General features: G+C 44.2%; 1 protein-coding gene across 2 annotated transcripts in view; it reads right to left on the bottom strand.

The window, feature by feature from the left end:
- The window catches only part of ATF7IP (activating transcription factor 7 interacting protein), a 168,919-nt gene that overhangs the window by 6,480 nt on the left and 137,618 nt on the right, over positions 1–24,821 (bottom strand). The window contains exons 11-13 of one of the 2 annotated variants that reach the window (XM_034774714.1): positions 21,865–22,023; positions 20,429–20,614; positions 1,040–1,152 (exon numbers count right to left, since the gene is read on the bottom strand). In XM_034774714.1, the coding sequence (XP_034630605.1) occupies positions 1,040–1,152; positions 20,429–20,614; positions 21,865–22,023 (458 nt within the window). The remainder of the gene's footprint in view (positions 1–1,039; positions 1,153–20,428; positions 20,615–21,864; positions 22,024–24,821) is intronic. The other variant, XM_034774721.1, reaches the window with a different exon arrangement.

The raw sequence follows: 24,821 nt of genomic DNA, 5'->3' as shown, positions 1-24,821 counted from the left end.
TGGCAATCAGACTCGTGTGGAGGGATATCATTAACAGCTGCTATTCCCAGAAATCCATGGACAGAGGTGATGCTGATGTGTAACAAGACATGTTTGATTCCAACTCTACTAAACAATAAAATGATAAAAAATAAACCCAGTGGCCCAGGCTCTCTGCTGATGTAAACTGACACAGTTCCATTTATTTTAATGGAGCTGTCCCCGACTTATCCCAAGCAGTCAATCTGACCCAGCGTCAGCTATTATGGAAAAGACAAATCACTCAGAAGGGGTTAAATTCAGCATTACAAAGAATGGAAAACCAAAACCGGTGCTGACCCTGTTATTTTCAAAACAGCCCTGAGTAAGGAGTGGATCACATTGTGTCCATATACAACAACCACCAACAGCATAAGGGTAAGATAAGAACAATCGTCACTTAGCACCCTGCACCCAGACACAAACACCGCTAATAACTGTGCTGAGAAACTGCAGGAGCCAGAGCCCTCTCATCCCCAGGTGATCATCTTTGGCACAAGAAATGACTCGCAGGCAGAACAGTGCAGAGGAATGTTTATTATTTTGAGAAATTGTCCGTGATTTCCATTGTAGCTATCCCTATTTGCAGCTGAGATCACAGACCGTATTCCTTCACCCCTTGAAGACTTGAGCTCTTTGACCTAGCACATTTTCTCAGCACACCCTGATCCCAGGAGGGCCCTGGCACACGTCTAGTATTAAAGTGCAGCAATTCTTAAACTGCTATGTAGGCCACTGGGGCTTTGTGGCACACTTGCTGATGGTAAGCTGGCAGGTCACATGGGTCTAACTCTCCTTGTTTCATGCTGCTAAATCACAGTAAATCCTAGGATTTCTTTTCCATGTAAGCAATTGCTCTAGTTGTGGCAGCTTTGTGAATGAAATGTGAGGAGTCCACAAGGCCTCGAGTAACATGTGGTCCACATTATGAAATATTTTGAAAACCCTTTATCTTGAGACAAACCTGTCAATAGTGACACAAATGTGGTGGCACTTTGAAGCAATGGATAACTGTACTTACAGCATGCACCTGTGGTGGCCGGTGATGCACCGTGAGTTGAGGGCCTCCAGATCCAAGGGTTAGCCCGTTGTTCACAACATAGGCAGTCGTTTGAGGCATTCGCACTGTCAAACCTATAAAGACAGCACGGGGAGAGAAGAGGTACAATCAGGACCCTGAGTAGTCAATACTTTGGGCCAGCCAATCAGAATGCCAGAGGACTGACCCTTTAGGAAGGCTAAGTAAGTATTTTTTATGAAACTGCTCCTCAGACAGCTGGAAAAGGCTAGATGGGAAGGAGACACAAACAGAGCTGCTTCTCTCCCCCAAGTTTGCTATTTCATAGCACAACGCAATATATCTTGAAATACAATCAGACATGTTGATATAATTTGACCTTTCACCCTATCCCCATAAACTACAAATAATCTCAGGGAATATCCTAAATGGCTTAGTTCTATTCAGAAAGAAAGAAGTCACCCTGGGGTGTAAAGTTTAGTTTCCCTTGATTGGAATGTGACTTTGGAAAGAAAATAAGTAGGCATATTACTTGGTTGAGATGGAAATCAGAGACTACCTTCAGCAACAACTTTGGGTGAGGGCTCAAGGTTACTCTATGTTTAAGAGAAACAGTGAATGCAGATCCTGCCATTAGAGCTCATGTTTCTCCTATGCTTCTGGCAGATGTTATTTCTACTAAAAAGGCTGTATTAATGTAAACCTGGAGCAGGGAACACATAGCTCAAATGTGGATCCATTAACCCAGGGGTCAGCAACCTTTCAGAAGTGGTGTGCCGAATCTTTATTTAGTCACTATAATTTAAGGCTTTGCGTGCTGGTAATACATTTTAATGTTTTTAAGAAGGTCTCTCTATAAGTCTATACATAATATAACGAAACTACTGTTGTATGTAAAGTAAACAAGGTTTTCAAAATGTTTAAGAAGCTTCATTTAAAATTAAATTAAAATGCTGATCTTAAGCCGCCGACCTGCTCAGCTCGCTGCCAGCCTGGGGTTCCGTTCACCTAGGCCGGCAGCAGGCTGAGTGGGGCCGGCGGCTGGGACCCCAGCTGACCAGGGGCTGGCAGCCAGAACCCCGGGCTGGTGGCTGGGAGCCCAGACTGGCAGCAGGCTGAGCGGGGCCGGGAGCCCAGACCGGCAGTGGGCCGAGCTGCTCAGCCCGCTGCCGGTCTGGGATTCTGGCTGCCGGCCCCTTGCCAGCTGGGGTCCCAGCCGCCGGCCCCGCTCAGCCCGCTGCCAACCTGGTGCTCAGGGTGGGGGGTGGCAATGTGGGAGGTGCAAGAGTCAGGGCATGGGGTGTGGGAGGGCTGGGTATGTGTGGGGAGTGCAGGAGTCAGGGCAGAGGGCTGGGGCATGTGAGGGGGTGCAGGAGTCAGGGCATGGGGGGGCTGTGTATGTTTGGAGGGTGCAGGAATCAGGGATGGGGTCGTGGGGGGAGATGCAGGGGGCTGGGGTGCAAGAGGGTGCAGGGGTCAGGGCAGAGGGCTGGGTGGGTGGGCTGGGATCAGGGGGGTGCTCCCAGCCCTGAGTGGCTCACGGCAGGGGGCTGGAGGGATACACCCCACTCCTACCCCCTGCCTCTTCTCCACCTCCTTACCGGTCTGAGCGGCGAGGGCGCTGGGGCTGCTCTTCTCCCCTCCCTCGCAAGGGCCATCGGTGGCAGGGAGGGAGAGGAGGCGGGGCTCCACGCAGCATGCTGGGGGAAGAGGCGGGGGAGGGGGAAGCTTGGCGGCCGGCGGAGCCTGCTGTGTAGTGGCAGCCGGCAGGACCAAGCTTGCTTCTTTCCTCTGCCCCCGCCAGAGAGAGCGGTAGGCGGGGAAGAACAGGCTGGGTCAGGCAGGATTTTTAATGGCACACTGCTGCCTGCCAGGGTCCAGCTCAGCCAAGCGGGACCCCGGCAGGCAGCAGCGTGCCATTAAAAAAATCGGCATGCGTGCCATAGGTTGTCGACCCCTGCATTAACCCATCAGTACAATGTAGACATAACAAGGTGGGGGGGGGAGGAGATTCTCTGACTGGGGATATACTCTCAGAACACCTGTGATGCTGGCAAACAAGGTGTTAACTCATGCCAAGATCCCCATGCCTCAACTGAATATTGACAAATACATAGCTGGAATCAGTCTGGCTCACCTGTGTGTTAGTATTCTTAAAATAGGTATTAGAATTCTAAGAATGTGTGTAGTATTTAGACTTTATTGAATGCTTATGAGTTGATGCATGCACTAATCTCATTTCTGTACCCATATTGTATGGTAATATTTAAGCATTTGCATGGTAAACCTTTGTAACTGTGTAAAACACAAGACAGGAGAGAGACATTAACTAATATGAAATGCTCATCTCCAACAGAAGATGTTATATCCTGCCCAACAAGGAAGGCCCATTGACACCAACGGACTAGAGTGGAACGTTAAAGAGGACAAAAAGCTTTGTTGTTTACTCTCACCCTACCAAAAAGATAGGAGGAGTTCATTTGGTAGACTTATCAGCGGAGTTTGTGGCTTAGAACAGACGGTGGGAAGGGAATAAAAACCCTTAACAAGGAGGAACTGTATCTCATTGCTGATTGGATTCTGGGGGCAAGGTTTATAGGCATAAGCATGGGATCCCCAGCTGCTCAGCCCTAAAGGACATACACAGGTTGCTTATTTTAGAAGCTTCTATTATCTTTTGACACTTAAGATTGCAACTCATTTATGTATGTATGTTTACCTGCTTTAATCTTGTAAATTACTCTTATTTCCTTTTCCTAATAATAAATCTATATATAGTTTATTATAGGATTCGCTACAAGTGTCTTTGGTGTGAGATTTAAGGTGCAACTGTCCTGGGGTAAGTGACTGGTCCTTTGAGTCTGGAAGTAACATGAATATTGCTGTGATTTGTGGTGTAAGAGACTATCTACCACAAAGGTAGGCTTGCTTAGGTGACAGTATAGATTGGAGTACCCAAGGGGACTCTCTCTGACTCCATAGTTAGGCTGTTACAGTGCACCTGAGGAGTTTACACCTGATAATTGGTTGGTGAAATCTAAATATAGACTGCATAGCCAATTTGGGATTTGCGAGCTGGTTCCTAACAGTCCGCCCTGAGGTTGGTACTCACGCTCCTGAGTTATTGCAGGACAGCTTGACAAGGCCTTTCAAGGACCTAACTACTATAGAGTGTGAAAATGTGAAATACGCCTGAACTGAAGAGTAGAAAGCTGAAATGACTGCTAGGTAGACTTTCAGGGAGCTCACAGATAGCCCAGAGTTCTTGATTGATTGAAGGCAATCCAGTATATCTGGTAGCTGAGTTTGAAATCAAGGTAAGTGGTGGTGCTGCTCCTAAAAAGAGAATCTTCCAATTGGCAGAATAAGCAAGCCTAGTATAGTCCTTTCTAGTGTGGTTGAGAATGTTCTGTACTTCATCTGAGCAGGTGCTCTCTACTGCTGTTAACCAGGCAGCATCCATGTCATGAGGTACAGGGAATGTAAATCTGGATGGTGAATCTGTCAGTCTCTTTGAGATATCACATCTGGCTGAAAAGGCTGTCTTCATGGATAGGTTAATTAGGGAACAGGTAGCCATCAGCTCAAAGGAAGGTCTCAAAAGACACTTAAGTACTGAGTTCAGATCTCAAACAGGAGCAGGTTCTTTAACCTTAGCAAAAAGGTTCCTCAGCCCCCTGATAAACCTCACTATTGCGGGATGAGCAAACACTGAGAAACCCTCAACTGGAGAATGAAAGGTTGTTATTGTCACCAAGTGGACACTGATAGAACTCACATATAATCCTGTCTTTTTCAATTTCAGAAGGTAGTCCAGCATAGCCAAGAGGGAAGAATGAATGGATGGAAGACGCCACTGGTTACACCAATGGTCGAATCTCTTCCCCTTTGGAAGGTAATACCTCGTGTGGTTTCTTTCCTATTGTTCAGAAACATCTGTTGTACCTCCACAGTACAGGAAGTCTCTATTTCTGCGAACCATCAAGGAGCCAAGCCTTGCGGTGAAGAATTCCCAGAATGGGATGAGGAGTCCAATCAGCATCTTGAGAGAAGAGATGAGGAATGGACGGAAGGCTGATTGCCTGATAAATGGCTAGGTGAACCAGGTAAGGATACCAGGCCTGCCTTGGCTGTGTTGGAAGTATTAGTATGACCTTGGCTTTGTTTTGTTTGATCTTGTTCACTATTTAGTATTATAGGTGTCAGGGAAATGCATACAGAAGTCTTTTTCCAGGGAATGAGGAAAGTGAACCCCCTCACACAACCCCCCTCACACAAAACTGTCTTCTTTTCTTGTTGGTGATGGTGGTGAAAAGGTCCACTTCTGGAAACTCCCAGGTCAGAAATATGTGATTGAGAGTCCAACTCCCACTCAGTCTTGGGAGAAGCATCTGCGGAGTGTGTTGGCCATGGTGTTTTATATGCTTGGATGTTTCACTGCCGAAATGATAATGTGATTGGCTTTCCATCAGTGCCATAGCTTTATTGCTTCATCACAAAGAGAAGGGGATCTCGCTTGCCTTATTCGACTGATGTAAAACATGAAAGCTATGTTGTGTGTCATGATTTTGATAGATTTGTCTCTGATTAATGGGAGAAAGTGAAGACAGGCATTCCTGAGTGCCCTCAGCTGTGGATGGTTAATGGGAAACGAGCTTCTAAGGCACGTGTCCCAGAATGGTATCTGGCACCAAGATGTGCTCCCCAGGCCAACAAAATGCATTTGTTGTTATGGTGATGGTTGGAGATGGCTGGATAAAGCGGACACCTGCACAGACACTGAGGGTCTTCCACCAATACAGGGAGACTCTTACTTGACAAAGGTCTGATATTGGTCTGTCTAGACTGTGTTTATTTGGCGAGTAAACATTCTGAACCACCCCAGAAACAAAGGTGTAACCTTGCGTAATGTGTTACAAAGGAACAAGCTGACATATGTCCCAAAGTTGGAGACAATTTCTTGCTGAAGTCTGCAGGCTTATTTGAATCCTTGTGGTAAGGTTTGATAGAAATGTGAAACTGTCTATAGGGAGGCAGGCTCTGGTTGTTACCACATCTAAAGATGCCCCTATGAATTCTAGTCTATGTACAGGGATCAATGTCTGGATAGCTAGCCTGAGGAACAGTGACAAGGCTGTCTGTATTGTGGAAAGAACCTTGCTGTAAGTCTTGCTCTTGATCAGCCAATTGTCAAGGTATGGAAAAACTATTATTGCCTTCTGATGAAGACAGGTAGCAATCACTGCCAGAACCTCCAAAAATAATTTTGGGGCTGAGGAAAATCCGAGTGGGAGTATCTGGGCCTTTGCAACATCTGCAAGGAGTTCCACAGGTTGACTGTGTGTTGTGTGAAAAAATACTTCCTTTTTTTTTTTTTTTTTAATGTTTGTTTTAAACCTGCTGCCTATTAATTTCATTTGGTGACCCCTAGTTCTTGTGTTATGACAAGTAAATAACACTTCCTTATTTACTTTCTCCATGCCAGTCATGATTTTATAGATCTCTATCATATCCCCCCCCTTCATTGTCTCTTTCCAAGCTTAAAAGTCACCATCTTATTAATCTTTCCTCATATGGAAGCTGTTCCATACCCCAGATCATTTTGGGTTAACCTTTTCTGAACCTTTTCCAATTCCAATATATCTTTTTTGATGTGGGGCGACCACATCTGCACATAGTATTCAAGATGTGGGCATACCATGGATTTATGATATTTTCTGTCTTATTATCAATCCCTTTCTTAATGATTCCCAACATTCTGTTCACCTTTTTGACAGCCACTGCACATTGAGTGGATGTTTTCAGAGAACTATCCACAATGACTCCAAGATCTCTTTCTTGAGTGGTAACAGCTAATTTAGACCCATCATTTTATATGCATAATTGGGATGATTTTTTCCAATGTGCATTACTTTGCATTTATCAACATTGAATTTCAGCTGCCATTTTGTTGCCCAGTCACCCAGTTTTGTGAGATCCGTTGTAGCTCTTCACAGTCTGCTTGGGACTTCAGTATCTTGAGTAGTTTTGGATCATCTACAAATTTTGCCACCTCACTGTTTACCCCTTTTTCCAGAGAATTTATGAATATGTTGAATATCGATTGGTCCAAGTACAGACCCCTGGGGGACACCACTATTTACCTCTCTCCATTCTGAAAACTGACCATTTATTCCTACACTTTGTTTCCTATCTTTTAACCAGTTACCAATCCATGAGACGGCCTCCCCTCTTATCCCGTGACAACTTACTTTACTTAAAAGCCTTTGGCAAGGGACTTTGTCAAAGGCTTTCTGAAAATCTACAGCCACTGGATCCTCCTTGTCCACATGCTTGTTGACCCCCTCAAAGAATCCTAGTAGATTCCTAATTATATTTTTACGCTTCATTTGCCGGAGTTTATGCTCCTTTCTATTTTCCTCACTAGGATTTAACTTCCACTTTTTAAAGGATGCCTTTTTGCCTCTCACTGCTTCTTTATCTTTGTTGTTTAGCCACAGTGGCACTTTTTTGGTTCCCTTATTATGTTTTTTAATTTGTGGTATACATTTAAGTTGAGCCTCTATTATGTTGTCTTTAAAAAGTTTCCATGCAGCTTGCAGGGATTTCTTTTGGCACTGTATCTTTTAATTTCTGTTTAACTAACTTCCTCATTTTTGTGTCGTTCCCCTTTCTGAAATTAAATGCTCAGTGTTGCGCTGCTGTGGTGTTTTCCCCGCCATAGGGATGTTAAATTTAATTATATTATAGTCACTATTACCAAGTGTTCCAGCTATATTCACCTCTTAGACCAGATTCTGTGCTCCACTTAGGACTAAATCAAGAATTGCCTCCACTCGTGTGGGTTCCAGGACAAGCTGCTCCAAGAAGCAGTCATTTAAGGTGTCAAGAAACTATCTCTATGTCCCGTCATGAGGTGACGTACCTAGTCAATATGGGGATAGCTGAAATCTCCCATTATTATTGAGTTTTTATTTTTATAACCTCTCTAATCTCCCTGAGCATTTCACAGTCACTACTACCATCCTGGTCAGGTACTTGGTAATATAACCCTACTGCTATATTCTTATTATTAAAGCATGGAATTACTATCCAGAGAGATTCTATGGTACAGTTTGGTTCATTTAAGATTTTTACTTCATTTGATTCTATGCTTTCTTTCACATATAATGCCACTCCCTCACCAGCACGACCTGTTCTGTCATTCAGATATATTTTGTACCCTAGTATTACTGTGTCCCATTGATTATCCTCATTTCACCAAGTTTCTGTGATGCCTATTATATCAATATCCTCATTTAATATGAGATACTCTAGTTCACCATCTTATTATTTAGACATCTAGCATTTGTACATACGCACTTTAAAAACTTGTCACTTTTTAGCTGTCTACCATTACATGATGTAATTGAATGGGATTCTTTTTCATTTGACTGTTTCTCATCAGATCCTACCCATATTTTATCATCTTCCATCCTCTCATCCTTACTAGGACATAGAGAATCTCCATTAATAGATCCGCCCCAATGGATGTGTCTGTCCGAACCATGTGCTCTGCCGCATCAGTCGGCTTTCCCCCAGCCCTTAGTTTAAAAACTGCCCTATGACCTTTCTAATTGTAAGTGCCAGCTATCTGGTTCCATTTTGGTTTAGGTGGAGCCTATCCTTCCTGTATAGGCTCCCCCTTTCCCAACAGTTTCCCCAGTTCCTAATAAAACTAAACACCTCCTCCCTACACTGTCGTCTCATCCACACATCGAAACCCTGCAGTTCTGCCTGTCTAGCTGGCTCCGGGTGTGGAACTCGAAGCATTTCAGAGAATGCTGCCATGGAGGTCTTGGACTTCAATCTTTTACCTAGCAACCTAAATTTGGCCTCCAGGACCTCTCTCCCATCCTTCCTTATGTCACTGGTACCTACATGTACCATGACCACCGGCTTCTCCACAGCACTACACATAAGTCTATCTAGACAGAGCATGCTGCTGTATCAGCCACATCTAGGAAAGCTTGTAACAAAGTTCTAGCCAATATCTGACCTTCGGTTATGATGGCCTGAATCTGCTCCCACTGTTCTGCTAGAAGGTTTTCAATAAAAAGTAAATTTTGAATAATTGAAGTGATTGTACTTTGCCACTAATACCTGGTAATTTGTTGTCCTAAATTGCAGGGTTGAGGATAAATAGGTTTATGGCCAGAAAGGTCAAGGAGCTTTTGGTCCTTGTCATACAGGGTTGATTTAAAGTGGGGCTTTCTGCCACTTTCATTTGCAACTTTGACCAAAGAGTTGGTTGTGGGGTGTGAAAATAAAAAATTGGAGTCTTTTGCTAGGACATACAATAACTCCTCACTTAACGTTCTAGCTATGTTCCTGAAAAATGCAACTTTAAGCGAAACAATGTTAAGCAAATCCAATTTCCCCATAAGAATTAATGTTAATTGGGGAAAGGGTGGAGGGTGTTACGTTCCAGGGGGGGAAAAAATTGCCAGACAAAAGACTACACACACACTAAGTTTTAAACAAACAATTTAATACTGTACACAGCAATGATGATAGTGAAGCTTGGTTGAGGTGGTGAAGGAAGAAGGTGGGATATTTCCCAGGAAATGCCTTGCTGCTAAATGATGAACTAGCAGTCGGCTGAGCGCTCAAGGGTTAACACGTTGTTAATGTAGCCTCACACTGTACAAGGCAGCACAAATGGAGGGAGGGGAGACAGCACGGCAGACAGAGACACACACCATGTGTGTGTGTGTGTGTGTGTGTGTGTGTGAGCGTGTATGTGTGTGTGTGTGGAGAGAGATGTGCATTTCCCCTTTAAGTATGCTGACCCCACTCTTAAGTACATTGACTTGTTAAGTTAATCAGCAAGCTGAGACGCAGCTGCTGCCAGGGGGACACCCTGACATTAGCCCCCTTCCTCCCCTCCTCTCCCCCTGCACAGCAAGCAGGAGGCTCAGGAAGCAGCTCCAAGACAGAGGGCAGCACATGGCAGTGGGAGGAGGGACAGCTGAACTGCCAGCAATTGGTAGCCTGCTGGGCAGCTGCTGCACAGGGAACTTAGGAGGGCGGGGAGCTGATGGGGGGCTGCCGATCCACCCCGGTTCCAAGCCCGCACCAGCTAGCTGCAACGGGCTGTTCTTCCTGCAAGCAGTGGACAAAGCAGGCGGCTGCCAAACGACATTACAAGGGAGCATTTCACAACTTTAAACGAGCATGTTCTCTAATTGATCAGCAACGTAACAACGAAACAATGTTAACCGGGACAACTTTATGTGAGGGAGTTACTGTAGCACTTTTTATCATCTCTCCTGCACATGGATGAGTTGCTGGAGTATGAGAGATAGTTTTGATAGGATCTAAGAGGGCTTCACTCATGGGTAAAGCCACTCTCACAGAAGGTGACATTTGCAGAATGTCCCAAGAGTTTATTTTGGGATTCCCAGACCTCCTCTAGTGAGATCTGGGATCTGTTTCACCAAGTCCTGGAATTGTTTGAAATAATCATCCAGGGCCTCATTCGGCCCTGAAAAGATGTTGTTTTGTGGAGTAGTTTCCTTATTTGCTCTGGCCTGTTGTTCTTCAAATGTTTCCTCTTGCAATTGAGGAAGAACAGAAGGATTAGGAGATTGCATGTCCCGATGACCGAGGGTAGGGTCTCACGGAGACTGTTGAAAATGAATAGCCAAAAGGTCCCATTATGGCCACTGTGGGGGACCATAAGGCATTGGGCTGTCACTAATTGGTGTTCATACCTCGTGTAAATAGTCTCTCTCCCTGTAATTATCAGGGAGGAAGCCCCAGTAATGGTAGATAGAGGAATCCTGGATAGAGACAAGGGAGTCTGATAAGCGATCTTCCTGAATGTCCAAAGGGGCCGTGGGGGAGCCCCACTTACCTCCGAAATTGGTGGAGAATCCAGCAGTACTGGAGAGATATCTAACTCCAGTGACTGATCTCCTCGGTACCAATCAGAGCTCAGTACCCATTAAGAGAGAAGACTCTGGTTCATCAGAGACATGCAAATCCATGGATTGCCTAAAGTCCTGTGGTATCTTCTCCATTATCTTACCTGGAAGAGGGATCTACTTAAATTAATGCCTCATACAAGACGTCAGTACCAATGATACTGAGCACCTCGAAGAGTGTGAAGTATAAGGCCATTTAGCCTTCTGTGGTACTGAACTGGGCATGCAGCTAGGCACCAAAGGTTGCATAGGAAAGTCCGTCAGTACTGCCCTGCTAGTAGCAGACAGCTTCTCCTTGTTGCGCTGGTTAGGCTAAAATAGTACCAAAGATTGTTTAGCCAATGAAGCATATTTGCAACTGTGGCTCTTGGAAGAATTGAGGACCTCAGAGCCACAATTGGTACTGAAGGAGCCTGAAGCACCAAGAATATCCAACTTGGTATTAGAGGGTTTAGAAACAGTTTAAACAAAGACTAAGATCTTTTTGAGGCAGTCTCTCTGTGAGGAGAGCTGGAACTCCATTTCTTAGTGGCCTCCCCAGTAACTTCTGAGGATTTCTCCTTCGAAGGTCTGGGTGAATGTGATGCCGAGGTAGATGGGGCAGAGGATTCCTTGACCTGGATTAGAGGCAGGACAAAGAGCATGCCATCGTGAGTAGTTTGAGTCTGATCTCTCAATTTTTTCTAGCATTGCTCGAGGGCTTTTCAGAAATTACACTAAGGGATGTGCTTGTCCCCCAGACAGAGAATAGAATGGGAACGTCCATCACTGACAGGGATAGTGTCCTGGCAAGTGAGACAGTGCTTGAATCCTGGCATATCTTTGTAATGGAGGAAAGGGGCCTCCTCCCCAGAGGGTAGGAAGGGGAAAAATGAGGAAATAAAATAAAAACCCTCCAAATGAAAGAAATAAAACTAAACAATGATAAGGCAAGCTTAATGAACAGCTAAGCTGGCATGGCTAGATGCTCTATTTCAAGTCAAGGTGATTGAGAGGGAACTGAAGGCAATTCACCCGGTTGGCCCTATATAGCCTCAGTATGGGGCATAAGGTGGTATAGGGCAGGGCGCATTCACAGGCCTAATGGACATTGCTACTGAAAATCTCCAATCAAAGGCACATAGGGTGCACCTACACCAGAAGTGGAGCACCCATAGGGATGATACTCAAAGAACCAGAGCTTGTGAATGAAGGTGTTCAATTGGCTCAGGACCAAAATAGGGCACCAGCCCCCTTCCTTTTTGGAAATCAAAGTAATGGGAGTAAAACCTCTCTCTCCCATATATTACGGAGGTACTTCTGCCACTGCTTCCAGATTTAGAAGTGATTGCACCTCTGATGTAGCGTGCTCTTGGGAGAGGGGTCCCTTAAAAGGGGTGAGGAAGGTGGGTGGGTGTTGGGGAGACTCTGGAATTGGACGGAATAGCCCACCTCTGATTTACAGGACCTTAGGGATGGTATTCCAGAGCTCACAAAAATGAAATAAACTGTTCTCATATGGAGGGGATATAATAAGAAAATGCAAAGAAGTTGTATGCCACTCCTGACCAAAGAGTCAAACAAACATTCTGCCGTGATGATGTTGAAGCTGGTGAGAAGATAGCAGATGATTTCCTCCTCTGAAGTTTCTGGCACTTCTTAGGTGGTTCAGGTTGTCTCTACTGGGTATAAAATGATTGTCTTTGCTGTGGTTCACACTTAAAGTGTTTTCGCATTTGTACAGGAATGAAGGTTACTTACCTGTAATGGGAAGTTCTTGGAGACATATGGTCTCTACCTGTTTTCCACATGGGGGTACACATGCATGCCCTGTACCAGAGTCTGGAGTTCTTAATAAGCAGTGCCCATTGACTCACACATGTGCAGTTGACATCCTCATGCTCCAGACCGAGGGTGTAAGGGCAGTGCGGGCCAATGTCTGCCTTTCCAATGATTTCTTTTACCACAAATCCAATAAGATCTGAAGCAGAGGGGAAGAAGTGCAGGTAGTGGAATACAGATAAGAGACCACACATCGTGAAAGACTTCCAGTTACCAGATAAGTAACCTCCATTTCTTGAGTGCTGGTCCCTATGTGGATGACTGATCAGCAATATTCAGACTGGAGGGGGCGATGCAAGGATGCAGTCAGTAAAGATGCTCAAAGAACTTCAGTCCCCACAGCTGGATCCGCAGTAGAGGCTTGAATTAGTGTGTAATGTTTTATGAATGTGTGACTGGAACTCTAGGGAGCAGCTCTACATATGCCCACTATCGGTACCTCCTGTAAAAATGCTGTGGAAGTAGCTTGTACTATTATGGAGTGTGCCCTAACCCCTTGTGGGGCACATACACACACTTATTAGTAGCACATGATAATGCAATCAGAAATAAATTTAGAGGTTCTCAGAAGATACCGTTGGTCCTCGTGACCTTTCTGCTATAGTGACAAATAGTCTTGGTGATTTTCTAATTAGTTTGGTCCTTTGCAGGTAGAATGCCAGGGCACATCTGACATCCGGGAAATTAGAACTTTTCTCATCAACAGAAGCATGGAGTTTTGGCAAGAAAAGAGGTAAGCAGATAGGTTGGTTGACATGGAATTCAGAAATTACTTTAGAGAGGAATTTAGGATGAGGTGAAGGGAGACCTTCTCTTTATGAAACATGGTATATCTGGTGGATCAACCAAGAGTGCTTCCACCTTGCTCAACCTTCTAGTATAACAGCAACTAAAAATGCAATCTTCAGGGAAAAGGTGGGACATAGAGCATGTGGCCAAAGGTTCAAACGGTGGTCTGGTAAGTATTGACAAGATGAGATTGAGGTCCCATTGAGGCGTAGGCTTGATCAATGGCAGAAAGGTCCTGACTAGGAATTTAACTGTTGCTGGGCGAGTGAAAACGGAACACCTGTTCAGTGGAGGAAGGCAGGCACTGATCGCTGCAAGCTGAACCTGCTGTGAGCTAACAGAAAGACCTGATTTCAGAGTAACAGCCGTGTTAGTCTGTATCCGCAAAAAGAAGAACAGGAGTACTTGTGGCACCTTAGAGACTAACAAATTTATTAGAGCATAAGCATAAGCTTTCGTGGACTACAGCCCACTTCTTCTCTAATAAATTTGTTAGTCTCTAAGGTGCCACAAGTACTCCTGTTCTTCTTTTTGAGAAAGACCTGAGTTCTTCAATGACAGGACATAATCTAAAATGACTGGGCTATCTGCAGATTCTGAGGAAGAGTGATTGTGCTGTGCCCAGGCAGAGAAGCATCTCCCTTTAGCTAGATAACAGTTGCTGGGTAAATCTTTCCTACTCTGAGTAAGAGTGACTTGGATAGCTCCCAAACACAATTGTTCTAGTTCTGATGCTCATTCAAAAACCAGGCAGTGAGGTGAAGTGGGTCTGGACTGGGGTATCTGATTTTGCAGTCTTCCTGAGTTACAAAATCTGGGAAGGGACAGATCCTGATAGGAGGATGGGCTGACAGTCTCGGAAGTTTCAGTAACCAAAAGGGTCTAGGATGTGGTAGCAGAGGTATAGGAGGAAAGACATATCTGAGTTGGTCTGTATAACAACAGGAAAGCGTCGTCCTGGGAGTTGTGACCCACAGCTACCCTGGAGTAGTACAGGGGAAGTTTCCTGTTTGCGATGTGAAGAGATCCCATTGAGGTGTCCCCCACTGAATAAATATCTTGCTCAGGACAGAGTTGTGTATTTCCACTCATGGTCTGCAGAGAAGTTTCTGCTGAGTTTGTCTGCTAGAGAACTCTGAACACCTAATAGTATGTGGCTAGGATAGTGATGTGATTTCTGATGCACTAATTCCAGGCAGAGGGGAAGGGATCTTGCTCCTGTCATAAACATACAGCTAAGGGTAGCATAAAATCCCTCCTTTACCTGTAAGGGGTTAAGAAGCTCAAATAACCTGGTTGGCACCTGACCAAAAGGACCAATAAGGGAAGAAGATACTTTCAAATCTGTGGGGGGAGATTTTGTTTGTGCTCTCTTTGTTGTTGTCTCCAGAACAGAGAGGGACCAGGGCAGGAAAAGCCATCTCCTAAAACCCTGCCTGAAATAAGCATCCAAGATGACAAAAATTGTTAGTAATAGCAAGGAAATGCGTTAGCTTATCTTTTATTTTAGCTTGTGAATTTTCCTTATGCTAAGAGGGAGGTTTATTCCTGTTCTTTGTAACTTTGAAGTTTTGCCTAGAGGGGAATCCTCTGTGTTTTAAATCTTATTAACCCGTAAAATTACCTTCCATCCTGATTTTACAGAGGTGCTTCTTTTACTTTTTTTCTTTATAATAAAGTTCTGCTTTTAAGAACCTGATTGGTTTTTAGTGTCCTAAAAACCCAAGGGTCTGGTCTCTGCTCACCTTGTTTACCTATTTGGTTGGTATATTATTCTCAAGCCTCCCCAGGAAAGGGGGTGAAGAGGCTTGGGGGGATATTTTGGGGAAACAAAAACTCCAAGTGGTCCTTTTCCTGAATCTTTGTCTAACTCACTTGGTGGTGGCAGCAATACCGTCCAAGGACAAGGAAGAATTTGTGCCTTGGAGAAGTTTTTAACCTAAGCTGGTAGAAATAAGCTTAGGGGGTCTTTCATGCTGGTCCCACATCTGTACCCCAGAGTTCAGAATGGGGAGGGAACCCTGACAGCTCCACTCTGCTTGTTTTACATAAAACCGTGATGATGTTGGCCGACACTATTTAGATATGGTGTGAATGTATGAGTGGGAGAAAGGCTTCACAGGCCAGGCAGACTGCTCTCATTTTGATCAGATTGATGTGCAGCCTGGCCTTCTAGGGGGTATCCACATACCCTGGTATGGTTGGTTCAGGTGAATGCCCCATCCTAGAAGAGATGGGTCGGTCATGATGGTGGCACTGAGTGTAGGAGTCATGAAGGGGATTCCCATTTGCACTCATTCCGGGTTCGACCACCATGTGAAAGAAGAGATGATGCTGGCAGGAACAGTCTCTGGTGTTCCTGTGATCCATGTCTGGTGAATAGATGAACCGGAGCCAGGCCAGTAGGCAGCGTAGATAAAGTCTGGAGAATGGTGTCACACAATACACAAGGAGATGTGGCCTAGTAAGGAAAGGCATACTTTGACTGTAGTTTTTGGTTTGCAAGTAACCTGTGTTATCAGATTGCTCATTGATTGAAATCTTTCTGTGAGGAGAAAAGCTCTTGCTGAAATGGAGACCAATGTCACTCCAATAAAGTTTATTGGCCATATGGGGAGTGTGTGTGTGTGGCAAAATGGACTTTTCTTTGTTCATACAGACACTGCTGCTAGAAGATGAAGCAGGAACAAACTTGCTGACTTGTCCCAGTTGCGGGGTTGGAACTACCGGTTAGGAGCCAGTCATCCAAGTATGGGAAGACTGAGTAGCCATGACATCTTGTCTGGACTGCCACCAAAGATAACACCTTCATGAATGCTCTGGGACCTGTTGCTAGTCAAAGTGAAGGACTCTGAACTGGTAGTGTTCCTGACCTACCAGGAAATGACGATTTTTTTCTGTGGGGAGGATGAATATCTACATGAAAACAGGGCATCCTTCATACTGAGAGTCATGTGTATCACATTGCCTCCTGTTGGGAGGGGATTACTGATGCTAGTGTAACCATCCTGAATTTTGGCTTTCGAATAAAGATGTTCAGTTGTTGAAGGTCCTCATTGGGTCTCCACTCGTCACTTTTTGGGACTAAGACATATGGAATAGAACCCTCTCCCTTAATATTGAGATGGCACTTGTTCTATTGCCCTTCATTAGAGAAGGGACTGCCTTTTGCCAAAGAATTTCCTTGTGACAGCGGTCCATGGAGAGGGGCTGTGAAGGAGGTTTGTGGGAGGAAAGGAGAAAAATTTGATGGAGTCAGCATAGTACAAGTTGACCTTCGGCAATCGGAGGCACAAACTTATTTCTGCTATCTTGAGGAAACCTATTGATGAATTTAGGAGATGGAGTCCCAATTTAAATAACTGTACTTCACCAAGATGCTCTAGTAATTGGTGATTTGCATTTGAACACTAGATGTTTAATAATTTTTCTGCCCAAATAAATCTAGTTCCTGGGACTTCTTGCTTCAAGGTGTTGCTTTCTGCTGTCTTTCACTACACCTTTTGTTAGGTGCTGCAACAACCAATGACCCAGGTGGGAGTGTAAAATTGCTAAAAGCCTTGGGAAAGAATTTGGTAGGAATGATCTGCTTATTTTGATGTTAGTACCAAAGAAGTGGGCACCTGCCAGAGCAACTTAGGTGGTGCTAAAAGCCGCTCAGTGATGGACACTGCAAATCGTCCAGGTTCAGAGGTGTGAGGGATTTCCAGAAGCTTGTGTGATTTTTCTGAGACCAGTTCCACTGGATACTCCAGTCTGAGCCATCCTACAAGTCCTGGAACATCTTGTAGTCATCTCTGGTTGTGGTATGGGTAACACAGCCTCATCAGCAGATGTCAATGCGATGGGTGCCAGGATTGGGTGGTCCTGCATCTGTAACTCCTCATCAGAACCATGACCAGTCTGCTTGGTTGGCAGGAATGGGCACTGAGTTGCCTTTAATAACCCCTTGTGAGGTGGTGGGTAAGGGGATCTAGCCCTGTACTGGAATGCTGCCACTAGTATTCTAACCTGATGAAGTGTCCATGTTGCCCATTAAGGGCAAGGATAGGCATATTGAGTGGATGGCCATGGGAGTGGATTCCAGAGGTAACATCCCTCTTTGAGGTCTTATGTCTGGGGAATAAAAATCAGCCATTGATCCATTTGTGACGTGTATTAGCCAGAATATCCAGAGAATGAACTGGTGTCTCCTCCCTACTATCAGCAGAGCCTGGGGATGACAAGAGTCCTCCAGGAGATGAGAAACTGTTCCAGCTGGAAGGAACACCCTGTGTAAGAACAGCAGTCGGTGCTGGAAGAGGTGCCTTCACTACCAGTCATCAAGAGAAGTCCAATACCAAACAGACCATGAGATCCTTTGACAGTGTGTAGTATTTTGGTACAGTTAGTTGGTGCTGTTGTAGTCAGGTGAGTGGATGGCACCAGCAGCAGGATAGTCAGGATCAGAGATATCTATACCACGAGCCTTGGGGCTGAGAGGTTGGTTCCAGGTGATTTCTGTGATACCAAGAAAGGGGGTCGAGAGGCACAGGGACCAGTGCCTGATGAGTGTCAGAGGGACCATTCTGGTGCCTTGAGCTACCCTTTTTGAGGTGATTTGTGGCCTCTTGAGGAAGGATCTGATGGAGACCTACATCTCTTCCCTTTGTGGGGGACCGGTGCTCTTTTTTCCCCCCTGTTCTCTTCGGTTTTACCAGTTAATGAGGGATGAAGCTTTTGAAGTGGTTGTGTCATATTTGTGAGCAGAAGAGCTGGCAGGAGCACTTTTTGAAACTATGTGCTCAGGAATTTGAAGAGGAATATATCAACCTCTCCAACAGGAACATCTTCAGCTGAGTTTCCAGGTTCTTGGGGTTCTCTTAGAAAAAGATTTACAAGTGACACACCTGTGTGTTACGTGCCCCTCCTCCAGACACAATAAGCGTCTGGTGTGCCCATTATTAGGGGGCACTGCTGCCTTATATAAAAGGAAATTTTGAAATCTTGGAGATTTGGGCTCAGTTATAATGACTAGTTTTGGTATGGGCACAAATTCTCCGGGTATGTCTACACAGCAACTAGACAACTGCTGCTGGCCCCCAACTTGGGCTTGTGGGACTTGGGCTGCAGGGCTGTTTCATTGCAGTGTAGATGTTTGGGGTCAAGCTGGAGCCTGGGCTCTAGAATCTTGTGAAGTGGGAGGGTCCCAGAGTCCACACAGCAAGAAAACAGCTCCACAGCCCAAACCCTGTGAGCCCAAATTGGTGGGCACGGACTTGCTGCGGATGTCTAGTTGCTATGTAGACAAACCCCCAGTCAAAAACAAATAGGTTTTGTTTATGTCACAGATTAAGAGAAACGTTATCAAAAAAATCTCTAAACACTGAGTAAGTACCTACCTATTTACAATTGTTTACAAAAGAATGGGTAGACTGCAGAGTGAGCAAAGAGTCTTGGATGCTTCAAGTTCTGACTCATAGCCATGGGCGGTGAGAAGTGAGGGTGGCTGGGGTCTTCATGCCTTGGCTGGAAGCATGAAGACACTCAGGTGGAAGCATGGCCCCCAATGGACACTAATGGCCAAAAGAATCCAAACTTGAGTGCACTGGGTACATGCGCATCAACTGTGGAATATCTATGGAGAAACATTTGAAGAACACTATTTCCTGCAGATGCTGACTTTCTGTGGAGAGCTCCCAAGCACTGACCAGACCTAAGACTGCTTAGCTAGTGCAATTGGATATACTCACAGCCTGAGGCAATACAACCACAAGTCATTTATTACACACACACTGTTTATATTTCTCTTGCAAAAAAGCCTACAGTCTTTTCTGGTATTCTATCTGCCAAAAAGTCCAATTTTAAAACTAGGGCAGTGGATCAATTAACTTAGCACAAAGGCATGGTGTGCAGTCACATACTATTCAAGCACAGAACATTCTGAGGCAGTATATAGCAGGAGCTACGGAACCAGCAGCCTTGCAGAGGTATGAGTCTATTCTCATTCTCGGGACAACTAGTGAATGTGGTCATTTATGCTTGTCAGTGTAGAAACAATCCATAGCAGAGGAAGGGAGGGAAATGATAAAAGAGGAACTATAAATAGCAATTAAACATCTAGCACTGAATTGTTGCATGAGTTTAAGCGCTTTATGGTTGACATGCGCCATTCATGAAAAGAAAAGAATTTTCTACTGGGGGAATATATGAATCAAGCTCTCACAGTATGGAGTTGAGCTTGCTGACATCTACAGCCAGCATGCATCATAGCTCATGCTGTGATTGGTGGGAAATCTCAGTTCCCTGGAGATATACAGGGATAAATAAAGTCAAAGATAAATCTCACTGGAACAGGGTCCAAAAACACAGCCTGGGACACTACAGGTTGTTATGGAATTACACTGAAACTGAGCATTCTGATGGTAAGCCATGTCTGACTTACTATATGGGTTTAAGAATTTTACTGCATAAGAATAAAAGAGACTCTTCCCACTTCCCTAGCACCGCACTTTTACAAGACTGGCGCATGTTAGATGTTGAGTTACCTTATATGCTCATCCATAGTTTGGACAAATCACCCAGAAGTGCATGGCTGTTAGTGTCACTGTCTGAGGAGATACCTATCCAGCTTTTCCTCATCCACATGCCTGAGTGAGGAATGTTTTCAAAGACCCATGATCTTATTGACCTGAGATTTTCTCATGTCTTCATAAGCTGAGAATTCACCTCACAACTCTGCATAGTATCATGAGAGGTATCTGGGCATCAAATGAGCATCCTGATATTATCAATTTCCACAGTAACAGGATATACATGAAAAAGGACCTCTTACCTGCACTCTGTGGGCTGACCTGCCTTAAACCAGGGCTCTGCATGACGGCACCTCTCACTGGATTCTGAGCTGGTGGTGCAGGAAGGGTAGTATAGACCACTTGGTGGTTAGCAGTGGCTCTCGGTATGGGGAGCCTAGCAGCACCCTGAGTCACTGGACGATGCGTTACATTCACTGTTGTCTGAGCTGGAAAAATAAAAAGGACCACAAATTGGAGTCAAAAGGATTAAAACGGAGATCCCCATTCCAGAATGCAGGCATCTTCGACAGCTGATCCATGTGAGCTGTGAAAAATAAAAGCAGTCTCTATGAAACGTTACATTCAGTGCATCTACTTTTAAGGGGTTAAGGAGGATATTGAGGAATGTGGTCTGAGCAAAACTGAAGTATGTGTGTTAAATTTCATATAATGTAGAAATGCCAAAATATACACATTTTAGATAAACAGAGAAGACAAATATTTAATATCCAAGAGATACAGTTCATGGTTAAATAGTAAATTCTTACTTAACATGGTTCAAATGCACACAAAAAACCACACACATTTTACTATTACTAAATCTCCTCTGCAAAAAACTAAATAGTATCCGAACTGTAAGGAATAATATAGAAAATCCTAGGTGGTGAGTGTGCTTCGGCATTATTAGTGAACAGTGGGCAACAGAGCAGATCTCATTAGAGAGCTCTCAGTGATTGGATAACATCAGGTCTAATTGGTCTTCAACAGTCACCTATCAGGGTGGGGGGGAAAGAAAGACCTATGTTTCCCTTATACCTTTTTAATTTTTGAAGTCATGCTGCTAACAAGGGAAAGTTCACCCTGGGATGGAGGGATTTCCGCAGCAGCTTAGCTACCAGAGCTGCCCAAGAACTAGTGAGGTACTAGGATGAATGGTTGATTGCAGTACCTTCAGGAATTCAAACCCCACAGCTGGTGCAGATTCCCAGTGCCTGAACAATCCCCTCCCTTGGGCAGCTGGCACCTCAGTGGCCCCTCCAGCTCTCCTTGCTGGACATTTCTTGAAACATTGCTAATAATTTCTAGAAGGGTCTTATCCAGTGGACAATGTTTTTTTATTGGATTGTGAGGAGCAATTTTGTCCTGGCTGAGGGACAGACTAGATCATCCAATAGGACTTCTCCATCTATTCTATGATTCCCAGAAGGACGCAGCTTATAGGACAATAGCTTATTCTGCCATCTAGCCCCTTCCAGATGGACTCATCCACCTTTCTCTGCTTAAAAAATTTCAATTTCTACAGCTTTGGAAGAACCCAAAGAGGTTAGGAAGGTCTGGCTGGCACTAAAAAGATGAAAAACCTGCTGAAAAACAGGGTCTGTACAGTCATCTCAAAAAGTTAACACCAAGAGACCAAACAGCACTGGGTTTCAGAAGCCACTCGCCACATTCACAGAACTATACAAAATGAAGTTACCTGTAGGTAGTACATGTATGGTGGTCTGGGAAGGCCCACTTGTTGGCACACCTGTCTGCTGCAGAGGAGTTGCCTGTAAAGGCTGCAGTGGGCGAGCCAAGGGCTGGGAGGATAGACCCATTCCAGACACGCCCGACTGATTCTGCTTCTTGGCATCTGCTTCAAAAACAGAATGAAATTGTAGACAATAGCAAATAGGGATTTGAAAAGGCCTGATGGGTCATCCAGTCCCTTCCCCTGCCACCTCCAAACCAATGTTGTCCTACAGCATACTTGCTAGTACGGTGGTTCTTCCACCTTTTCATTCAAGAAACCAACATATAAAAGATGCTCTAAAGGACCCATCTTCCATCAGCCCAATCTCTCTGTTTTTTTACGTTTCATTCTGCTATGCTCAGGAAAGACTAGGCAGACCACTGTGATTCAGGGACCAAAGTTCATGAAACACTGTGCTAATGCCATATCTCTTCTAGTTTTAAATGGCTCAAGCAATAGGCCTTCAACTACTTCCTTTAAAGACTATTCCATGGACTAACAATGATTGTTAGGTCTTATTTTTTATGTTCAGCATAGGCACTGTTTTCCTTAATTTCATCCCTTTATTAATAGGAATAATGCTGCACATCTCCCTAAGTAATTCTTGTTCTATTTTGATGTTTGCACCTAATACTTGCAGACACGTATGTTCTCTCCCCAACTTACTCAGCACTTAACGGTATATCTACACTACATTGGCAGAGCTATGGCTACAGGTCAGTGGCACTGACCTACAGCAGTCAGGGCACAACATTTTTCACAGTTGGGAATGACATAGGTAGCTCAATCTAATTTTTAAGTGTAGACCAGGCCTTGCTTTTGTTTTCTGTTTGTAAGTCAACTCCTCCAGCCCACAATTAATTCCTCTGAATTCCATCAAATTTGCTTATCAGAATGATTTTTCTTGCACTGAGATGCTGCTTACTTTGCTCTACTGCAGTGACGGGGATCTGTGTATGCAGCCTTAGCAATGGCTTTTCTCTTCAACCAGCTTGTGAGAACTTGAAATAATTTTTCAAGTTAGGCTGAGAAATACTCTTAATGCTTTATTAAAAGCAAGATAAATCACATTTCTACATTCTTTTGTCCACAAGCAGGTTAACAAGGAAGTGGCAAGACATCTCTACCTAGATGCTTCAGATGCGGTAAAGGGAAAAAACACGGGGAAAACAAAAAACAGAATCGGTAGAGATAAAAAGCCACACAAACAAGCATACTGAGGAAAGCCTTGATGGGGCTCACTCAAAAGATCTGGGATGACACAAGTGCACTCCTAGCAGCCACTAATTCAGTTCAACAGCACACAGAGAATCCATCTGAAGATATTAAGTAGCAGAAAACAAAAATCAGTACTAGGCTCCTGGTAAAGTGCCAGTATTCACTGGTGATAAGAAAGCAGAATATACTTTTGAAAACCACAGTGGGCTTCACTAACTCTATTAAAAGGCACTAAAAAGAGTTTGTTCCACACTTCAGGCTCGATGAAGACAGCACAAAACCTCCCTTCTGGTGAAAAAGTTCCCACTGTTCACTCAGTGCAACTTTTAGGTCTTTGTTAAATGGCTTCAATCATACTTGGCAGCTAATCTGACAGTAGGAAAACCCAAAAAAACCATTTGTCAAGCTGTATTGGTGTTCGAGGTCTTTTGTCACAAGATCGTCTGACTGTGGTTCACTCACTGTGACTAATCTTTAACCTTTAAAACTCTCAATATCAAATTTAAACCTTTAACAGCGCTGGGTTATGATCTAAAAATCCAATTGACCTGAGGCATGTGAATCCTGTTAAGTTTACAACAGGGTCAAGCTGTCTGGAGTGGCTCACAAAGGTGGGTGCTAGCTTCAGGGCAGACTGTTACAAACCAGGGCAAAACCCCCAAATTGGTTGTGTGTTCTATAATTAAATTTGACCCACCAAGTATCAAGTGTGAGTTCCTCAAGCAGGATATCACAGCCTTAACATGGAGTCACAGACAGTCCCCTTGGGACTCCTGTCTATCTTGCCACCCAGGAGGTTCTGCCTTTTTGATAGATGGTCCTTTACACCAAAAATCACAACAATATTCAGGCTCCCAAATGACCAGTCGCTTATCCCAGATCACACACCAAAGACAATGCTTGTAGCCAATCCTGTAACAAACTAACTAAAGATTAATTAAGAAAACGAAACAGTTATTTAAAAGGTTAAAGCACGTAAACATACAAACACAAATGAGTTACAGTCTTAAGGTCCAAAAAGTAATAGAAACTGCTGCAATGTGCAAGCTTTGTATTTCCTTTAAGGCTAACTCTAGCTAAGCTAAGAAGCTTGGGGATCCCTTGCTTATGCTTAGAAATATTGTCCTCTCCAAATTCCAAGCAGCATAGCGATGACAATTTCTTCTTGACAGGGACTTTTATTCCCTTCCCCCAGAGTTCAAGCTGTGTTGGAACAAGCATTTGTGCACATCCCCTTCCTCATGAATGTGGGGAAAACAATCAACAAAGTCTTTTGTCCACTGATGTTCCACAGTGGGTTCTCTGGTGTCTATAGGCCTTCTTTTGTTGGCCAGGAGAGGTCAGCCCTTGTGGTAAACTAGTATTTCACTTGGTAATGCTTCTCTCCTGACTGCTGGGATTTCCACTTTCATAGCAAACACTTTTCTAGTTACAGAGCAAACACTTAAATATTACCTTATAATATGGGATACAGATATGTGAAATTAATGCATGCAGAAACTCACAAGCATTTCAAAAAGTTCAATACTAAACACATCTCTATAAATCTAATACTTATTTTAACAATACTAACAAACAGGTGAGAGACTGGTTTCCAGCTATTCAGTGAGGCCTACGGGCTTTGGCATGAGCTGGCACCTGGTCTAGCATCACACCCTTAAAGAAAGAAAAAAAAAAAATCACATTCTGGTCTTGACCCTGTA

This window comes from Trachemys scripta, chromosome 1, assembly GCF_013100865.1.
Source record: "Trachemys scripta elegans isolate TJP31775 chromosome 1, CAS_Tse_1.0, whole genome shotgun sequence".
Classification (NCBI taxonomy): Eukaryota; Metazoa; Chordata; order Testudines; family Emydidae; genus Trachemys; species Trachemys scripta.
The sequence above is the reverse complement of the archived record's forward strand: the minus strand, read 5'-3'. Positions and strand labels throughout refer to the sequence as shown.